Here is a 16606-nt window from a genome sequence, read left to right as displayed (position 1 = left end):
ACAAAAAGACAGGTGTTTCAGTGAGCATCCGACAGAAATGGAAATAGATAAAGTTAAATATTGGTGTCATTTCAAACCAGAGGCTATATGAATGATTTCTTCATCCCAATAGAGGAATTTTGATAATACAGGAAAGGTATTTATCTGCACTACATTTTTTTTTTTCATTGCCTGCTGGGCTCAGCCAAGCACTACACATTTTTCAGGGACAGCATTTAACAGAGACAAAACGGCATAACTCCAACCAAGGATTTCCAAGTTAATTTGAGTTAAATGGTTTTCTGGCAAGATGAGTCTAAAGACAAGTATCAATTGTACAAAATCTAGACAGACAGCTGCCAAGACCCACAGTAGGAAACTGTTATCATCTAATAAAAAACAAATCAGCCTCACAATAAGGCAGCGATTTACACACTGTTGGCGGATCTCTATAGTTGGGTCTGATTTCTTTTTAAGCTGCACAGATCTTGACCATCAGTCTTTGTTGTGGTCTACTTTATCAAACCACGTTGAGTTTGGTGACAATGAGCACGCGGACAGACTGGTCAAAGCCCGAACACACACACAGGCCCTGCTTGTCGGGGCTCCAGTCCAGGCTGGCGATCGGCTGAGTGGACAGAGTGGCGTTCTGTAAGAGGTTGACGGAGCCAGCTACGCCCACATCCATGTCATCTGAGCCTTTCTTGCTTCTCTGAGCAGGATACTCGCTGGAAAAATATTTTAGAGATTGGGTTCTAGTAAAGTAGGAATTGTGATTCACACAAGTGCCCGTCATGATGAGCACTTGTCTGTGTATTTTGAAATGGAACAAAACATTGTAGTTTAAGAAGGATGACTTACTATTTCCATAGATGTAAGTTGCCTGCACCCCCCGCAGTCATAAAGATGTCTCTGTTTTGAGGCAAATGTCTCACCTGCCAGATGGTTGATTTATTAGCCTAAAATAAAGGATAGGGATCATTTACTTCCCGAAACAATTTAGTACAGATTAGATTTAGTACACTGACATTACATTCCTAGCACCTTTCAAAACACTGTAAAACTGTAGAAAACCTCCAAATCACTTTAATCTGCTGCTGAGGGTTTAAGTAATGTGGCCTTGCTCATTTTTTGTCAAGATTGTTGTCACTTAAACATTAGTATTTATTTAGTATTTTAGTATTGACTTAGATTCTAAAGTCTGTTTAAAGTTACGTCAATGATGGAACAGTTGTTATCCCTAGTGTGATCTCTGCAACTTTCCCCTATGTTAACTAGCCAAACTACATTGTGGAAAGCCATTACTTAGCTTTTACATATGCAGAACACCTTCAGAAAAACACTGAAAACACTGGTAATGCAACACACAAATATGCTGACATGGAAAAAAAAACAATAAAAAAGGAACTATATCCATTTAATTAACAAAAACATGGTGCCTTCAGAATCCACTGGCTACTTTCATCTAAAGTTTTGGGATGTTTATTATAATAATACAGTGGCACTCATACGTTTATGAACCCATGCTTAAATTGACTAAAAAGAGGATTAAAAAAATCTTTTGGAAATTGATCTTAATGCATTAATTTAAAAAAAAACAGGAAAAATCCAACCTTTAAGGACACCAATTTTCTTTGTGAATGAATAATGTATTGTAAATAAATAAATGTTCTTCCTTAAAATACAGGGAGATTAACTAAATACACCCCTATGTTAAATTCCCATAGAGGCAGGCAGATTATTATTTTGAAAGGCCAGTTATTTCATGGATCCAGGATACTATGCATCCTGATAAATTTCCCTTGGCCTTTGGAATTAAAATAGCCCCACATCAACACATACCCTTGGCTACTTGGGCTACTTTCCATAAGCTCATCTCTCAATGCAAATCAAACCAGCTATTGGGCTAACTGAAATAAAACCATGCCAATCTGTAGGTATGGTTACTGGATACTATGCAGCCTGATAAAGAGATGATAGAGAGATGACTTTATGGAAAATTGGTTTAATTAAGGCATTGAGATCGATTTCCAAAAGATGATTTTTTTATTCCTCTTTTTAGTCAACTTTAGCATGGGTTCATAAACTTATCAGTGCCACTGTATATACAATCCAAAGCTGTTAAGACTTTGTAGAGCCACACTGATATACTATTTAAAAAGAAAATATCTGGTGGAACCTTGTGATTCATGGTGTGAGACACGGATGTGCCAACTGTTGATCACTCAGAAGAACTGGACAAATATTTAGAAAACTGACCTAGCAAAACACTTGGTGCGTAGTGCTGTGCACTAATGCCGATTTAAGTGTGTTTTTCTAGCATTTTCCCCACAAAAAGCCACACTTCTCTCTTCGCCCCGGCCCAGTGTCATTTTTGGCCAGTGTCACAAAGCCACTGAGAATATTAGACAAACACAACCCCAAACACTTCCAGCTGTGAAAACGGTCAAACCCACGTGTGCCCCCATTTTCCTCTGTAGTGTACAAATGTAAAAAAAAATAATAATAATGATAATAACCTTTTGACATTTTTCCCATACGAGGGAGCCAAACATCCGTCTGGCTCTCTCCACACAGGTCAATTACCTTTTCGGAAACAGAGGCGAAGCCCTTGGTGGGGTGCTGGGTCCTCATGTCAAAGACGTGGAATTTTCCCTCCAGTGACGTGGCCACCAGCTTGTTCATGCTGATGTCTTTCCTGTCAAACTCCACACAGCATACCTGGTCATGATGTCAGAAATAATAACAGTCACTCCCTGGACATTTATCACATGGCATGGGTCCACCACAAACTATTCTCCATAATGTGAAGTGTGACACAATGACCCCTGGGGGGGGGGGTTCACCTGCATTCAGGAGGTGATGAATAAGAGAGACTGTGTAATAAAATCAGTGCAGGGCTTTGTATACGACGTGTAAAGGGAACATGCAGACTTCCCCTGTGGTTTTAAGTACAGTCCAGCTGGGAGGTCATTTTCAGCTCTGTCTCCACATCTGATCCTGTTTGTGTCTACATTCTCATTCAAGTGCAGGTTGCGGTGCAAAAGAAATAATATGTTTGGAAAGACTATCCTAATAAAAACATCAGTTCTAATTACGAGGACTACTCTTCGTGTTTCAGCACTAGGCTGACCGAATCGCTCAGTTTGTTTTCATTTTCTTCAGAAATGGTTGTCATTTTCTTGCTGTGGTGCCACACTTTCTACACGACTAAAGAAATCAAGAGGAGAATCTTCCCGGGAAGTGATAAACCTCAACAACCTTACAAAAATCACATGCCACATGGGCTGTCACACCACTTATTAGCAGATGTGTTTTTTCTGTTGATGTTTCAACACTTCAACACGTGTTCACCTCACCCCGTTTTTAATGTTGGTTTCCCACCGGAGAGACATATTCCGCAGGTCAAAGAGTTTGATGTCCCCGTTGTCGTAGCCAGCACACACACAGCGGTCCTGATCGTTGAAGGCATGACCTGTGAAGAAAATGAGCAGTGTTTTCATTGACAATGGTAAAGGAACACTTATCCGTGTGTACTTGGAAAGCATGTGTCTGAAACGGGACTGCTCGCATTTCTAAAACAGCCATCGTTATCTAAAAGTTGTGGTACTTCCATAAGCTGAAAACTTCTATTTCACACACCAAATGCAACAGTCCAGCAGTCCCTCTTGGTTTCTCCTTCCATGGGCTCCATGTTGGCTACAGGTGAATCCTTCTGTCTGGGATCCCACACCTTGACTGTCCCTGTAACACACAAGATCACTTGACATTTTAGCTCACTTTGTTTTCTTTGTGTCATTGCTTTAAAAAGCGTTTACTTGCAAACTGCATATGCCTAAACTTTTTTTAATGCTCTTACCGTCTCTGCTTCCAGTGACTATCTCAGGTGCACCATCACCAATCCCCAGGCCGCCAACAGCATCAATGCTATTCACTATCTCTTTGTGGGCCTTAACAGCATACACTGGCACTTCAGGCATCTCCAGATTCCTGTGGACAACAGAAGCATCTGCACTGAAGAAACCAGTAGACTTAAAAACAGTTGTCAGTGTGACCTCACTTTCCATTAAGTCAGACAGCAATTCATCTTTATAAGAAGCCAATTATAGTTGTCCAATTGAGCCTTTGGAATTAAAACAGCTTTAGATGTAGGCTCTACAGTTAGCACATGAAGTGGTTTGTGATTGAATTAAAACCTCTCTTTCACCATTTCGCTGACAAAACAAAGATGAAGATACTTAGTGGATATGGATAAACATACCATATATTGAGATTTCCTTCAAAATCCCCAGTTGCTATGTGTCTTTGTTGAAGAGAGGTGGCCCCAAATGTTCCACACTTTATGGGTTTGGGTTTCTCTACCTGAAACACATGAGATGCAAGATTTTCTTTAGCTCCAACTATGAGACAATGCAACAAGCAGTGAAATAGCAGTAAGGAAGCAACAATGTATACTTATTTGGGTGCGATCTTGAGCCGTGTGTTAATGGAGAACATCCTAAATTGAAAAACTGTATGTTTAGATATGTATGAGAGCGATGAGAAATGTTCTGTAACAGTTTATTTAGTTGGAATTACTCAGATATAATCAAACACTGACCCACAAACCAACAATTTAGAACTAAGAATGATTAGTCCAGACCATGGTCTACTCCAGGGTCCTATATTTCTTCACCTCTGAACCCTGGTGATGTGGTGCCTTTTCAAGCTGCTACATACATCACTAGGATTGAGCATCGAGAACCGATTCCTGCTTGGAATCGTTTCAAAAATTATGATTCCAGTAGAATCGTTTCTTTATTGGAATTGCTTGGAATCGTTTAGAGGATTTGGTTTCAAATTCGATCATTGCTTCCCAATTGAATATGCGCAAGTTTTGGTTTCCGAAGCGGCCAGGTGCTTGTTGTGTTGCAGCCATGGAGCACAGTAAGCAGCGCTCTAGTGTGGCTTTATTTTACGTTGAAAAGGCTCGGTAAAACTGCAAACCACTATTGAATCAAAATAAAACTTTCCTCTTATTTGTGAAATAAGCATGTGACCCATTTCAATTCCACCCCTCAAAGAATTGGAATCGAGAATCGATAAGAACTGGAATCGAAAGGAAGAATCGGAATTGGAATCAGAATTGTTAAAATCCAAACCATGCCCAACCCCTAACTCAACACCTTCTCTATACTCTATAATGAAGTGAGCAGTTTCTTATGATGACTCTCTTTTAGCTCTACCCTGATGTCTGCTAGATGTCAAGCTACATAGCCATTAGAACATGTTGCCAGTATGACACAGTGCTCAAAGACAGTTAAAGCTTTCTGACGCTGTTCTATACCACCATTTGCCTCCAGTGGTGGAAGTTAAATGTTAGTCTGTGCACTAAAGGACCCGTTAATTGTTAGCAACCTCTTAAGATCTAGTAGTGCTGTAAATTAGTGCAGGTGGACTAGGCAGGTCAAACGTTTAAGCTGTAAAGTCTCCGTATGTTAACAACAGTTGTAGCATAATCTGTAACGTTACATACACAACATGGGGTGTGTGTTCAAAAGCTTTTGAGTAGCAGAGGCGTTCGAGGTCATCGGCTGTCTTCTTGTTGCTCGTTGCTATGGAGACAACCTAGCAAGACTTTTCTAGACCTTAGATAAGCTAGCTAACCCTCAAATAGGCCGTTTACATGATGCGTTTAGATGAGTAAAAAAAAAAAAAAAAGGAGACAAGAGCAAACACGAGTAAAATGTTTACGTGTTATCTACCTCCTTGATAAGCTGAGCATCTCCGTGCTCCACTTCATATATTTGCATTACTCCGGTTCCTCTGGGAAAGTTCCCCATACAGACGAACTTCGCGCTGCAGGGAATCCATTTAGTGTCAAAAACTGTGTAGTTCAAACTCTTCTGAAAATGCGCAATAATCTGAGGCTTTGCTAGTGGCGATGACATATTTGCCGTTTGGGAAATAATGTGTAAAACGGTTGAATTGTTCTTGTAAAAGTATCAAGAAAACCCGTCCAATGTGGTGATGGTGGCTGCTGCTTGTTCTCCTGCTCCTCTTCTTCTTCTGAAGTTTTATGGGCGTGCAACGCACCACTGTTAAAGGAGCATGCCGCCACCTACTCTACCGGTGCGTGTAAACACGGAAATAAAATGGATGTTATTCCATTTTATGTTGTAGCTTCATGACTTTAAACATCCATCACTAATACATTCAACTAAAACAAACAAACAAAGCAACAACTTTGTAAAGATATATATTCCGGGTAATAACCCTGTTAAAAGGCCGACTCGAGCTCGCTGCCAAAACAAATGAAGTCTTGACTCTCCTACCTTAAAACCTATGCTTAAAACTAGCTGAGCATGAGGCTGCCTAAAGAGATGCCTGAGCAAATGTTTACAATTCAACTAAACATTTACGTATTTGAGATGCACAGAACAATTATTCGGATATTGTAATATTTCAAACTCAATTCTGCAACCCAAATTAGACATATTGTAATAACTACACGAATATGTATTATTATTATTTCTACAGGCGTCGACGATGCTGTTTGGGTCCCTTTTCGTTGCACGAGGACACCCACATGTCTGTGTAACCACAGTCTGCCTGACTTTTGACCGTTAAATTTGATATAAAACTAATTTCAGACATGGACACTGATAAAAATACAACCCCAGACGCTGGCGCTACCATGGAGACTAAAGATGACACGGAGTCTTTCACAAAAGTGAAGTCTAGAAAGACTCAGAAACGAAAACGTGAACAAGATGGAGTGGACATGGACACAGAGGGGCCCGTGGCAAGCAAGCGGCCGCAGTTTCCAGCAATTTCAAGCGACAAATTAAGGGTAAATACTATCCTTGTATATGTGCTCTGTGTAGTGTCTTAATGTTATCCAATACGAATACCAGTAGTGTTATCTGCATAGAAATACATTTTACATAGTTTTCACTGGACAGAAAGGGTATACAAAATTGTAAACGTTAACTAAAGCTGCCTGTCAGATAATAAAAAGTACAATATTTGTCTCTGAAATGTAGCTAGTGAAGTAAAGTACTTGAGTAAACGTGCTTAGTAACATTCCACCACTGCGAACCAGAAAACTAATAACTACTGTGTAACGTTATGTGTACAGTGTTATGGTTCTTCTAGCACTTTACTAACCCACTTCAAATTTGCGACTTATTTTACTAACGTTGCACAATAGTCGACCATACCAGCTAGCATGTAGCTAATGGTTGCAGTCAACAGCTGAAGTTACTTTGTAGAATAGGTTTTTAAATGCAAAACATTGGATAAGCTCATCAGATATTCATAAGTAGCTAATACCTACCCAGCAGTATAAGGATTAGTAAGAACACCCACAACCTAAAAATTAAAATTGCAAATGAATGCATCTTTAATTAAATACTGAAAAGGACAATCAGTGTCAATATACCATACCATGGTATTCAAATAAATCCCAATTTAGTTACACAGAACACAATTTTGGTAGTGATGCACAGTAAGATGTTAATTGTTTTGTGTGTGTTTCAGGGACCAGATGAGATGCGCAAAATTGCCGTCCCAGCTCACAGATACACCCCGCTGAAGGAAAACTGGCTGAAGATTTTCACCCCCATTGTAGAGAACCTACAGCTTCAAGTTAGATTTAACCTCAAAACTAGGAATGTTGAAATCAAAGTAAGTTTCCCCATTTCATTAAAGCAATGTTGACTCGACTGAGCTATTTTACAATAATGCCCATCTTCAATTTGTTTTTCTTTGCTACCCACGGTTGTGTCCACATTGTGTGTAATAAGCCTTCCTTCTTTCAGACATGCAAAGAAACACAGGACATTGGCTCGCTCACAAAAGCATCAGATTTTGTTAAAGCGTTTGTTCTGGGATTCCAGGTTGAAGTAAGTATTCTAGTGGAAGGTTTTGGTGAACTGTGTATGTTTTAATTTCATGGCTGAGGCACGGTTCTTTGTCTGTTTTTGTACAAAATATATATTTGTCAAGCCAACGTAAAGTGAGGGGGCAGTGATAGAGGTTTAGGATTAGGACTAGATCTCTGCTGCTGACGTTGGACTTTCATCAAATGTTTAAATCAACAAGTCAATATCGTCTAATAACCAATTAGATGAAGCCACAGGAACAGTCTAAAACCTGCAGTGAATTTTGTAGTTTTTATTTTATTGTTCAAATATTTTTGTCAGATATTCCTAATTTAAAGACCCATTGTTTAAACAAGTACAAGTTCATTCTTTAAATTTTTAAAATGTTCATAGACTGTAGTGGCCATATTTTACTTTTATATATGCAGGAACTTAAAGTGTAACTCTCGCCAAAATGCAACCTAGGGTCTTTTTGTGAATGTACCCGAGTCAAACTTTCATTTAAAAGCATATTTAGGACGGAATCGCCACTTTTAAGATTCACCGTATTCTCGTTTTTCAGTCAAATGGCCTTTTGAATGGGAGTGCTAGGGGCACTTTTATGCTAGCCTCAAAATAGCTATTTTTAAAACACTAAGAAGGCTCGATACATCATGAAACTTTGCTCAAAGTATCACCAGGGGCTTTACACATGAACGAAAGCATTGAGAAAATTGTTTGTGTAATCAGAGTTTACTAAAAAAGGTTTTGAGCAACTCACTGTAGCAGCTGTTCTTCCGGTCGCCGTCTATCGAGCCAGTCAAAAATAGTCGAGGGAGGAGAGTAAAGATGGAAAGCTCCTAAAGCTTAGTTCCATATAAATGCACGGATAATTTGTTGTTTTGTCGTTAGTGAAACACAATATTGACCTTGTAGCTAAAAAGGAGCCTCATAAGAATGACATTTCCTCCTATGGAGTCCGTTCATTCGCATTCGAAGGTCCCCTATTTTTGACTGGGAAAATGGCAGATAGCGTAAACAACAACTGCTAACGTGAGTTGCTCAAAACCTTTTTTAGTAAACTCTGGGTAACAATGTTGTCAAAGCTTTCGTTAAGGTGTAGAGCCCCTGGTGATACTTAGAGCAAAGTTTCATGTTGTGTCGAGCCTTCTTAGTGTTTTAAAAATAGCTATTTTGAGGCTAGCATAAAAGTGCCCCTAGCACTCCCATTCAAAAGGCCATTTGACCGAAAAACGAAAATACGGTACATCTTAAAAGTGGCGATTCCGTCCTAAATATGCGTTTAAAGCATAGTTTGACTCGGGTACATTCACAAAAAGACCCTAGGTTGCATTTTGGCGAGAGTTACGCTTTAAATCTAAACACGTAGCTTTATAATAGCTGTTACAATTTTTGATTATTTATGTTTTGTAAATGTTGTGGTGTAACTCTGGCACTATCTCTTCCCAGGACGCCCTAGCTCTCATCAGATTAGATGAGCTTTTCCTAGAAAGCTTTGATGTCACAGACGGTAAGATGACATAATACTTATGTCTGCTCTGAAACTCTCTCTCTCTCTCTCTCTCTCTCTCTCTCTCTCTCTCTCTCTCTCTCTCTCTCTCTCTCTCTCTCTCTCTCTCTCTCTCTCTCTCTCTCTCTCTCTCTCTCTCTCTCTCTCTCTCTCTCTCTCTATATATATATATATATATATATATATATATATATATATATATATATATATATATATATATATATATATATATATATAATTTTTTTATTTACACTTTTCGTTCTCTGCTGCAAAATGAACCCTGTGTCCTCTTTAGTGTGTATTTAATTGTTTTCTCACGTTGTCTGTCTTGGCAGTGAAACCTCTGAAGGGAGACCACTTATCCAGAGCCATCGGAAGAATAGCAGGGAAGGGAGGAAAAACAAAATTCACCATTGAAAATGTTACAAAGACTCGCATTGTGCTTGCAGAGACGTGAGTATTCTTCATGCATCATTACTGTAAAATGATCATTTTGCAGTTACTGTTTTATTACCATAATTAGTAATCACTATGTGGCTGTTTTTTTTTTTTTTTTTATCTTTTTTTAATTGCAGTGTTATTTGGCAATTTAACAAATTGTAATTTCACAGTTCTACTACAGTAAACTAAAAGAAGTTTGAAAATTCATTTTCTTGCTTTCCCTAACAAAGACAAATTTTCCATAGAAACTAAAATGATTTGTGGATTACTACTGTAAAAAGAAATGATCTCCAAATGACAGTCAGGAAAATATCTTCTTTTTATGAGCTGACACTGTTTTCACATTTCAACACAGCAGACCCATGTACTGGTCCAAAACTCTACTAATTCATAATTTCCTTTGTACTCTGTTATGTGTTTTGTTGTAAAATGCAGAAACACACTATTGTGATATAGTATTAACTGGCAATTTTGAATTCTTACCTCAGAGAAATGTTGTGATTTTCTCTTCAACCTGTGCACAAGGGTTGGTGTACAAACCAAAGACGAATGTCTCATTTATTTTTCCTCCTACTGAACCATTTAACACTCCTCCATCTCGCTCATCTCTCTCAACAGAAAAGTTCACATATTAGGGTCTTTTCAGAATATCAAGATGGCCCGTACAGCCATATGCAACTTAATCTTAGGTAAGAAAGATATTGTTTTTATATTTGATTAATACAGTAAAACAAGATGGTTGATGTCGTATTTGGAACAGAGCTATTTGAATTCACATGTAGTGCTGAGAGGTTTAAACCTTTTAAACCCCTTCTGCCTCTGCAGGAAGTCCACCTTCAAAGGTCTACGGTAACATCAGGGTGGTTGCTAGCCGGACTGCCGAGAGATTCTGAAGTCTGATTGGCTGCTGTGTGTATTTATCTTTTCCCCGTTGGCTGGTGGAATTCCCACGTTGATCTGTGACTGTTGACTCCCTCTTGGACTGACACCTCAGGTTTCTCTGTTATGGCCTCATGTTGGATCAGTTGACCCAAAACATGAGGCAAAATCATGATACATGCATAAACAGAGTTCACTTATCTCTAAGCATAAGTTTATGTAAATAAATCATTTCAATCCACATTAACAACTGAGTATAATATTGTCACAAAAGTGTATAAAATGTCAGGTTTTGGACCAGGAACTAATGACCTAATACTAAAAGATGACTATGCTGCCGCATGACAAATCAAGTTTGTGATAATGACTATACATTGATTACTTTCATCCTTTCAAAGTTTATTTAAATTGTATTTAATTTTCATACAGTATCAAGTTTCCAACAGTCCCACAGCATAAGATGCAGCATGCAGAAAAAGGAAAAAAAAGGTTCTTAAACTTTTCAGATCCCCATAAAACTAAAAACAACCCAACTCCCTCTGAGAAAAAATATCACTTACAAACTAAAGCGCGGTCTGAACTATACAGAGAACAGAGAGCCAGAACTGCATTTTAACAAATACTTATATACAAAATAAAGAAAGGAAGACAAAAAAAAAAACATCAAAAGTTCCCCTTTTAAGCTGAGTACAGTGTGTGGCAGTTTGAGACAGGATCAGATATGCAACCTTTACTGGAATAGATGCATTTTGCTGACCTGGGTAAAATACAAAATGTTACACTTAGTTCAGTTCATTTGGATTACCTCTCATATGTGTACATTTACCAAATTTTGGCAACATCCATATTGTATACCATTAAATTCTTAAATATATTAACATCACCATCTATGTGTAAACAAGAGGATTATTTAAAAAAATAAAAATAAAAAATGGATCTACATGCACAACAAAAAATATTTCCATGTCATGCAAGCACAGGGAGGCCCAAGCCGTGCAGAGCTTTGAGATACGGGACACTGAGCACTCCTGATTAACATCTCTGACTGAAAACTCCTGTTCAAACCTGCAGTATAAAAGCAAAATAAAAGCTAATTCCGGTGTTGTTTATAGCGGGAAGCATTTTTCACATAGAAATTAAAATTTGGTTGATTTTGTTTTTCTCCCTGTTAGTATTAGTGGATGCGAGGGGAGAAAATAAGGTGAATGTAACAGAAAATAAGAACTGGGAGAGGAAGCCAACTTTTGAAATGTACACGTTCCATAAAAGAAACTACAATATACAGTTTATCCCATTGCACACTGATCATGCCAGTGTGTTAAGATTTTAAGTGTTTGTGTTGCGTTAAAGAAAACTCTGACCTGTCCTGTACTGTGTTGAGAAAGGTAAGTTTAACATGTAAAGAAGAGGCAAAGCCTCTTCCTCTTGCTGTTACAGATGTGCACACATTCATTACCTAATATACACATATTGGTTAAAAAATGCCTGCAGATATTTCTCTTAAATTGCTATGTACTCGCACAAATCGTGTATAATCTCACCATTATTCACTATTAATTTCAGTTCTTAGCCAAGTCCATCCAGCCTCTGTTCGTAACATTAAATACAAATCTAATGATTCCACTACAATTCATTTGTCAGTGTGAGTGCAGTTATTATTTGCTTTGGAGATTGTCTTATGGATGTACACTGGTAAATGCAAAATGCTTCATCGAGAGTAAACCATGTATCAGTTTGCAGCCACAAAATATTTTGGAAAGACATTTTCTTGGCATTAATTAATCTACCTATGATTTAATGACTGGAAACAAGGATAATCAATATAAACACTAAGTATGAATAAACCTAGCAATCTTATCACAAATAAAGAAAAACATGAATTGCTTTGCTGAGAGTGTATGTAAGCTTACACAAAGGACAAAAAGTCATGACATCTGAAATTTAGTTTTGCAAGAAATATGAGCTGGAAGTGTCAAAAGCCAGTCTGTCTGGCGTGAATGACAGTGGTGATGGTAGGTAATAACTTGGACTGGTTTCTGGATATGTTCTGGTTGGCACTTCATACCCTACTTTCTAGTTGTACTGTAGGTCTAGTGTGAATATGCCGTACACTTCCCCTCACAAGACAACCATAGATATACTGTATTTTTTCTTCTTTATAAAAGACGAACAAAAAATAAATATAAAAAATAATTAACTAAAAAAAAAAAAAAAAAAAAGGATGAAATGTGAACAAGCCTCTTCACTGCGCCCCCTTAACCCACTTTCTCCCCCCTCATCCAAAAATCAGAGTTGATCTGCGAATGACTAATAGATGTCCTTCAGTCTCTTAAAGTGCTACGACCGGGTTATTGAGAGGATATATAGTTCAATAACACTTCAAAGTTGGCTTCACTAGGCCTGTGGTTTTTGAAAGAAAAAGTGGCTTTACAGAGAGAGAGAGAGAGAGAGAAAGAGAGCGAATACGTCCATTGAGTTACACAGCGAGCGTTTTTCCGGACGTCTTGAGCAGATCTTCAGAGATGGCGGAGAAAGCGAGTGTCGAGAAGGAAGGGGGGAGTCAGCAAGCGAAAAAGTGCTCACACATCCACCACCATCTTTTTGTGTATATCGAGACCCCCGACCACCTGAAAGGAGTGAGAGGGAGGCAAAAAAAAAATACATTTATTAATCTAATGCTGGTAAATACAAAAGTTTAAGGTTATGGTGTTCCGTTTCATTTAACTTTTTAAAAATGTATGCATCTCAGAGTCCTTGCTGTCACAGTAACCCTAACTATTAATGAATCATCGATTAAGCGGTTTGTTTTTAAAAAACAAATCTTTCAAACTGACAATGGTGAAAGATGCCCATAATAATCGCCCATGGTTAAGTCTTCAAACAAAGATATTAAAGGACAATTACGGCGCAAAACAAACCTAGGGGTTAATAACGTGTACCCACTCGATCGCTCTCTGGTACATGTTTTCATGTTAATCGAATTTTTGTTGTTACATTTTGTTTGTAGCTTGAAACAAGCTAGCGTGGACCACTGATTAGCTTAGTATTCGGGGCACAGGGAAAGTAAAAAACGAATAGCTATTTATACCACTAAAAAGGCTCAAAATATCACCATACTTCAACGGTAGCATAATGAGGGTCCCTAAATGTTAACCGAAGCATTGAGAACATTAAGTGTACAGAGTGTTTATTAAAAAGATAATTTAGAAAGACAGTAGCTCCCAAGATGGCGGCCGCCTGTATACGAGAACACGACTGTCTTTATAATCTATCTTTTTAATAAACTGTCTGTACACTTACAATGTTCTCAATGCTTCGGTTAACATTTAGGGACCCTCATTATGCTACCGTTGAAGTGTGGTGATATTTTGATCCTTTTTAGTGGTATAAATAGCGATTTGTTTTTACTTTAAAACAAATACTAGCGTTGTAAGCTAATCAGCGGTCCGCGCTAGCTTGTTTCAAGCTACAAACACATTCGATTAGCATGAAAACATGTCCCAGAGAGCGATCGAGTGGGTACACATCTGTTATTAACCCCTAGGTTCGTTTTGCGCCAGAATTTTCCTTTAAGTTCCATGTCATATAAAACAGCAAATCCTCAAATTTAGGGCTGCAACTAACGATTAGTTTCATAGTCGATTAATCTGTTGATTATTTTCTCGATTAATCGATTAGTTGTTTGGTCTATAAAATGGTGAAAAATATGGCTCAGTGTTTCCCAAACGCCAAAGATGACGTCCTCAAATGTCTTGTTTTGTCCACAACTCAAAGATATTCAGTTTACTGTCACAGAGGAGAGAAGAAACTAGAAAAGTCACATTTAAAGCAGCCATATTATGCCCATTTTCAGGTTCATAATTGTATTTTAAGGTTGTACCAGAATAGGTTTACATGGTTTAATTTTCAAAAAACACCATATTTGTGTTGTACTGCAGTGCTCTCTCTCACTGCTGCAGATCCTCTTTTCAGCTGGTCTCTGTTTTAGCTACAGAGTGAGACCTCTTTTCTTCTTCTTCTTCTGTACTATCTTTGATTGCACTGCACATGCCCAGTAGCTCAGATGTAGATCATGTCAGCTAGCTAGCTCCATAGACCGTAAAAGAAAGACTGTTTCTACAACTTGGGTCAGTTACAAGGCAGGATTAGCTGGGAGACTTCTAAATGCGGCCGCACATGTAAGTAGTTCTTTTGTAGATTATGGTGAACTTGTGTGTGTTGTAGCAGTGCTTTGCTATTGAGAACGAGGTAGCATGCTAGCGTTAGCATGCTACCTCGTGCCGATTTTGACCAGCTCACCCAGAGACTGAAGGCAGGACACATTCAGAAACTGTATCTCACTCTAAACAGCATGGATGGATTTTTTTCAAAGTTTGTATGAGTGTGGAACCACCAGAGACACCAAAGAACACCCCAAATCCCAGAAAAAGTGATTTTTTCATAATATGGGCACTTTAATAAGCTGGAATCACATTTTTTTTACTTTTGTCTTTAAAAAATTACTCAAACCGACTAATCGATTATCAAAATAGTTGGCGATTAATTTAAAAGTTGACAACTAAATCGATTAATCTTTGCAGCTCTACTCAAATTGAAGAAGCTGGAAACAGGCCGAAAAATGAACCGATTATCTAAATTGTCCATTAATTGTGTATTAAAACAGGTAGTCCAGTAATTTAGTATCACACTTTCATAAAGTGAGGGACTCGGGAGACGCATTAAACAAGGACTGGTCAAATTGAAGCAGCAGAGGAAGAGAAGTCTCTAGAAAAACTGGATCCTACATTTCCCATTATGCACCTCAATTGAATCTTTCAGTAAACCGCTGCTTCACCTTAGCAAAGGTTACTACATCATCCAGCCACTGTTCTTAACATCAAATAACAAGTAAGATGAACTTGATGTGTAAAGTCCGTGGAGTGCCCCTTGAAATCGACACATCATTTCAGCACTACACAACAGTTAAGCTTTAACACTCAAATGTGTTGTTATTATGCAGAAATCTTGCAGCAGCACTGGAGGTAAACACTCTTTTCCTTTACTACTACTATCTCCTGACTAAATCTATTATTATATCCATCGTCCTATTTTTACACTGTCTTTGTTACGGTTTCTTTCACTCTACAGTGTTCAGATAAGTTCTACTATGAGCCAGACTGAAATCATGTCACACTGTCTCCGCCACTTTGTTACCATCGGGATCTATTATTCTCTGGCGCTACCCTGCTAATACTCTCCCGCAAGGATGACAGCCTTTTCAGTTCAAGGCTCTGGAGATAACCGCCATTGAACGTGGGCCTTTTGTCTGACAGAGTTACAACTGCTGCCTTTTAAAGTGCTCATATTATGCTCATTTTCAGTATCGTAATTGTATTTTGTGGTTTAATTTTCAAAAAACATATTTTTGTTGTACTGCACATTGCTGCAGCTCCTCTTTTCACCCTGTGTGTTGAGCTCTCTGCTTTAGCTACAGAGTGAGGCACCTCACTTCTGTTCCATCTTTGTTGGGAGTCGCACACGCGCAGTAGCTAGGTAAGGACTACAAGCCAGTCAGAAGCAGAGTATGAGGGCGTGCCATGCTAGCAGCTAGGCGAGCATTATAACGTGTGTTACAAAGTGACGCACGTTCATCACGGAAGTAAAGGCTGGACTACAATAGAGCTGTTTGGAGCAGTTTGTGAACAGTGTTTTCTGTTGGAGATGGTAAGTCCCTTTGGGGTGGACTTTGGGCTTTTTCACTTTGTAAACCTATAACATGTACAATAAATATATATAATACAATAAAGGAAAGGTGAAAAGCCAAAAAGCATAATATGAACACTTTAATTCACAAAATGTCGCAGAGCAAAGCAGGTTCCACTGAACTCCAACAAGAGTTACAGTACGTAGATGATTTTTACAACAAGAGAACACTAACGTTCAGACCAGAGAC

General features: G+C 38.4%; 3 protein-coding genes across 3 annotated transcripts in view; 1 reads left to right on the top strand and 2 right to left on the bottom strand.

Moving 5' to 3' along the window:
• Nucleotides 1-105: 105 nt before the first annotated feature.
• On the bottom strand, nucleotides 106-6295 carry wdr92 (WD repeat domain 92). Its single transcript, XM_031316166.2, has 8 exons — nucleotides 5724-6295; nucleotides 4241-4341; nucleotides 3839-3969; nucleotides 3622-3723; nucleotides 3339-3454; nucleotides 2566-2700; nucleotides 841-938; nucleotides 106-707 (listed from the first exon to the last, which is right to left on the bottom strand). Exons 1-8 carry the CDS (start codon nucleotides 5907-5909, stop codon nucleotides 500-502), a joined length of 1077 nt encoding a protein of 358 aa, XP_031172026.1. The 5' UTR covers nucleotides 5910-6295; the 3' UTR covers nucleotides 106-499.
• A 210-nt stretch (nucleotides 6296-6505) lies between these two features.
• pno1 (partner of NOB1 homolog) lies at nucleotides 6506-10921 on the top strand. The gene is made up of 7 exons (XM_031316167.2): nucleotides 6506-6811; nucleotides 7501-7647; nucleotides 7782-7865; nucleotides 9294-9354; nucleotides 9690-9807; nucleotides 10414-10484; nucleotides 10621-10921. The coding sequence occupies exons 1-7, from the start codon at nucleotides 6614-6616 to the stop codon at nucleotides 10686-10688; spliced, it is 747 nt and encodes a 248-aa protein (XP_031172027.1). The 5' UTR covers nucleotides 6506-6613; the 3' UTR covers nucleotides 10689-10921.
• Nucleotides 10922-11052: 131 nt separating this feature from the next.
• Nucleotides 11053-16606, bottom strand: part of ppp3r1a (protein phosphatase 3, regulatory subunit B, alpha a) — a 29210-nt gene continuing 23656 nt past the window's right edge. The window contains exon 6 of the mRNA XM_031316168.2: nucleotides 11053-13301. Coding sequence (XP_031172028.1) covers nucleotides 13254-13301 — 48 coding nt within the window. The 3' untranslated portion in view covers nucleotides 11053-13253. The remainder of the gene's footprint in view (nucleotides 13302-16606) is intronic.

This window comes from Sander lucioperca, chromosome 15 (genome assembly GCF_008315115.2).
Source record: "Sander lucioperca isolate FBNREF2018 chromosome 15, SLUC_FBN_1.2, whole genome shotgun sequence".
NCBI classification, from domain to species: Eukaryota; Metazoa; Chordata; class Actinopteri; order Perciformes; family Percidae; genus Sander; species Sander lucioperca.
This window is presented reverse-complemented; position numbering and strand designations above follow the sequence as displayed.

Bases quoted from the DNA above. Each gene is read 5' to 3' on its own strand.
- wdr92 (XM_031316166.2), bottom strand. From the start codon at position 5,909: ATGTCATCGCCACTAGCAAAGCCTCAGATTATTGCGCATTTTCAGAAG. The intron at 3,970-4,240 runs GTATGTTTATCC...TGTTGTCCACAG, and splicing joins GAAGGAAATCTCAATATATG to GAATCTGGAGATGCCTGAAG. The intron at 939-2,565 runs GTAATTGACCTG...CCTTTATTTTAG, and splicing joins TCGCCTCTGTTTCCGAAAAG to GCTAATAAATCAACCATCTG.
- pno1 (XM_031316167.2), top strand. From the start codon at position 6,614: ATGGACACTGATAAAAATACAACCCCAGACGCTGGCGCTACCATGGAG. The intron at 6,812-7,500 runs GTAAATACTATC...TGTGTGTTTCAG, and splicing joins TTTCAAGCGACAAATTAAGG to GGACCAGATGAGATGCGCAA. The intron at 7,866-9,293 runs GTAAGTATTCTA...ATCTCTTCCCAG, and splicing joins TTCTGGGATTCCAGGTTGAA to GACGCCCTAGCTCTCATCAG.